We start from the raw sequence: 2,332 nt of genomic DNA, 5'->3' as shown, positions 1-2,332 counted from the left end.
AGTGTTTTATACTGACTGTATCAAATATAGTCATGTTGAGACTTGTTATGCTAGTCCCCCTTCGTGGAAGTATAACTTCATGGCCCTCTGTCAGGTACTGAAGTGTAATTTTAATTCCCTCTAAGATAGCTGCGTCCTCTGGTGAGAGTTTATGATCGCCTGTCATGGCGTACTATAAATGCACCCTTGACAAGGCGCCCTCTGGCGACAACTTGTAGAATTGTGACGTCATCGTCTTTGATGACATCATCCCCCCACCTCTCTGAGGCAGCCATCAGCATAAGTCGAAATCATTTGGTCGCTGAAGTGGGGAGATAACTACTTACATGACCTTAGTTACATCATATTCTGACATCTATACTTATAATTACACGATTGTAATTCTATCATATTCTAATATTAATTCTTACAACTATATGATTATAATTCCACCATATTCTAATGTTTATTATTATAACTAAGCCATTTTAGTTTTATTGTTTCCGACATTCATTCTTATAAACGTATGATTTCAATTTCTTCATATTTGTTATCATTAACTTAATTTGATCAAAGCAAGCTGCCTACATACGTCAGGACTAAACAGTAAGCCAATAGTTAATATACTGGTCTAAATAGAAACACGGAATATATAAAGTCACAAAACAAAATTTCATAAATGTTAGAATGCTTTGATTCATCAGTTTAGATTAACGATATGTTTGGTTAGTTTTAACTATCTAGTAGTCACGAGCACGTTTGGTGATATCTATTTTCCAAAACACTGTTTTAAGACTTCTGAATGGTTAATTACGTTTATAACATATCACTGATACTAACAACATAACTTTTTTAATCTAACACTAATTTTAGAATATTCACTGTAAATTTTTCAGCTGACTTTTACTTATTCAGTGCAAAATCTTAGGTTAAAATTAGTTATGTTGTAGTCCACGTTACGAAAAAATATGTTTATATCTCGTATAAAATGTTTAAATCTGAATATGTTTGAGAATCTTACCGCTAGTTATTTTATTAAAAACCAGGAAAGATTTCGGGAATAAAAAGCATCCTGCTGAATATTTGGCACAAGATATACTGCTATAACCCGGGTTTCGATACCCGTGGTGGGCAAAGCATAGATAGCCCTTTTATATAATGTTCTAGTAAATCCAATAACCCTTTGACCAATCGAAAAATCCTAAAATCTAAACATAGATGCGGTTCCTTACACTTTTATTTAAGTTCACGAATCAAGTTCTGAGATCTTTGGAAGTTCCTTGGATCCTATACGGGAACTTCAAGTTAAAAGATTCTAAAACATGAATTTAGGTACTACTGTTTGGAATGCCCCCGTATATGTTAGTACCAATTTTTAAGTAACAATTAAAATTTGTTTTTAGTGATAAGACTATTGGAACGTCAATGAAATAGCTATTACAAAGTTAATATTTGATAGGTTGTTTAGGCAGAGTATTCATAATGAATCTAAGTTTCAAGTGGACAGCAACTGCCTGTTGTAGAAACCTTCTTCAGGTGAAGACGAAAAGCGGAAGACTTTCGAAACCTCGTCCTCTACATTTGTAAGTTTCTACAACAGGCAGTTACTGTCCATTTGAAACTTAGATTTATTACAAAGTTACTGTTTGTCATCGCTTAATTTTAATATTTCTACTCCACTATCTTTAATTATTGCATATTTTCGAAACACCGAATAATCTCATATTTTCCTAAATATACACTGCCAAAGTAAAGATAATGAAGATAGCCTTATCTGATGAAAAAATTGACAATAGTTAGATAAATATAGATAATTCGTTGTTTTTCCCAGAAAGATTTTTCTATGAAATACTATTTTGAGTTGCTATTCTCAGAAACAGAATAGTTTAAAAAATTAGCTTGTGTAGCAGCAGTGGCACAGCGGTGAGCCTGTGGACTTATGACGTTTGAAAGTAGGTTTTTATACCCGTGGTACTTAACTACAAACAAATGTTACAAAAATACCATTCCTAAAATCCATTTACAAATTACGCCATTTTTCATTTGGGATACTGTTTATTAAATAATGATCACTGTGTATTAAATATTATGTGATATACTAATAAGTACTGCGCAGGTTATTTGTTGAACGATGCACTTTGGGAAACAATGTATTAGGTCGTCAAGAAATTAATGTCGCGTTTTGGAACACTTTCATTAACCACCCCCAAAAAACGTACATCACGTATAATAGTTACATGAACCGCTCAAACGTCACGTTAGCGTAGCCTATATAATGTGTCAATTTTAGTATACTCTAGTCCCTTATAGTGATGGCACACGACAAATACAAGAATGGAAACAACGCCTCTGT

The 2,332-nt window shown here is 33.1% G+C and overlaps 1 protein-coding gene across 1 annotated transcript in view; it reads right to left on the bottom strand.

The window, feature by feature from the left end:
* Positions 1–259: 259 nt before the first annotated feature.
* LOC106471404 (guanine nucleotide-binding protein G(o) subunit alpha-like) overlaps positions 260–2,332 on the bottom strand; it is a 28,262-nt gene continuing 26,189 nt past the window's right edge. Inside the window, exon 4 of the mRNA XM_013932000.2 lies at positions 260–301. Coding sequence (XP_013787454.2) covers positions 275–301 — 27 coding nt within the window. The 3' untranslated portion in view covers positions 260–274. The remainder of the gene's footprint in view (positions 302–2,332) is intronic.

The sequence above is a fragment of the Limulus polyphemus genome, unplaced genomic scaffold (assembly GCF_000517525.1).
Source record: "Limulus polyphemus unplaced genomic scaffold, Limulus_polyphemus-2.1.2 Scaffold4601, whole genome shotgun sequence".
Lineage (NCBI taxonomy): Eukaryota > Metazoa > Arthropoda > Merostomata > Xiphosura > Limulidae > Limulus > Limulus polyphemus.
This window is presented reverse-complemented; position numbering and strand designations above follow the sequence as displayed.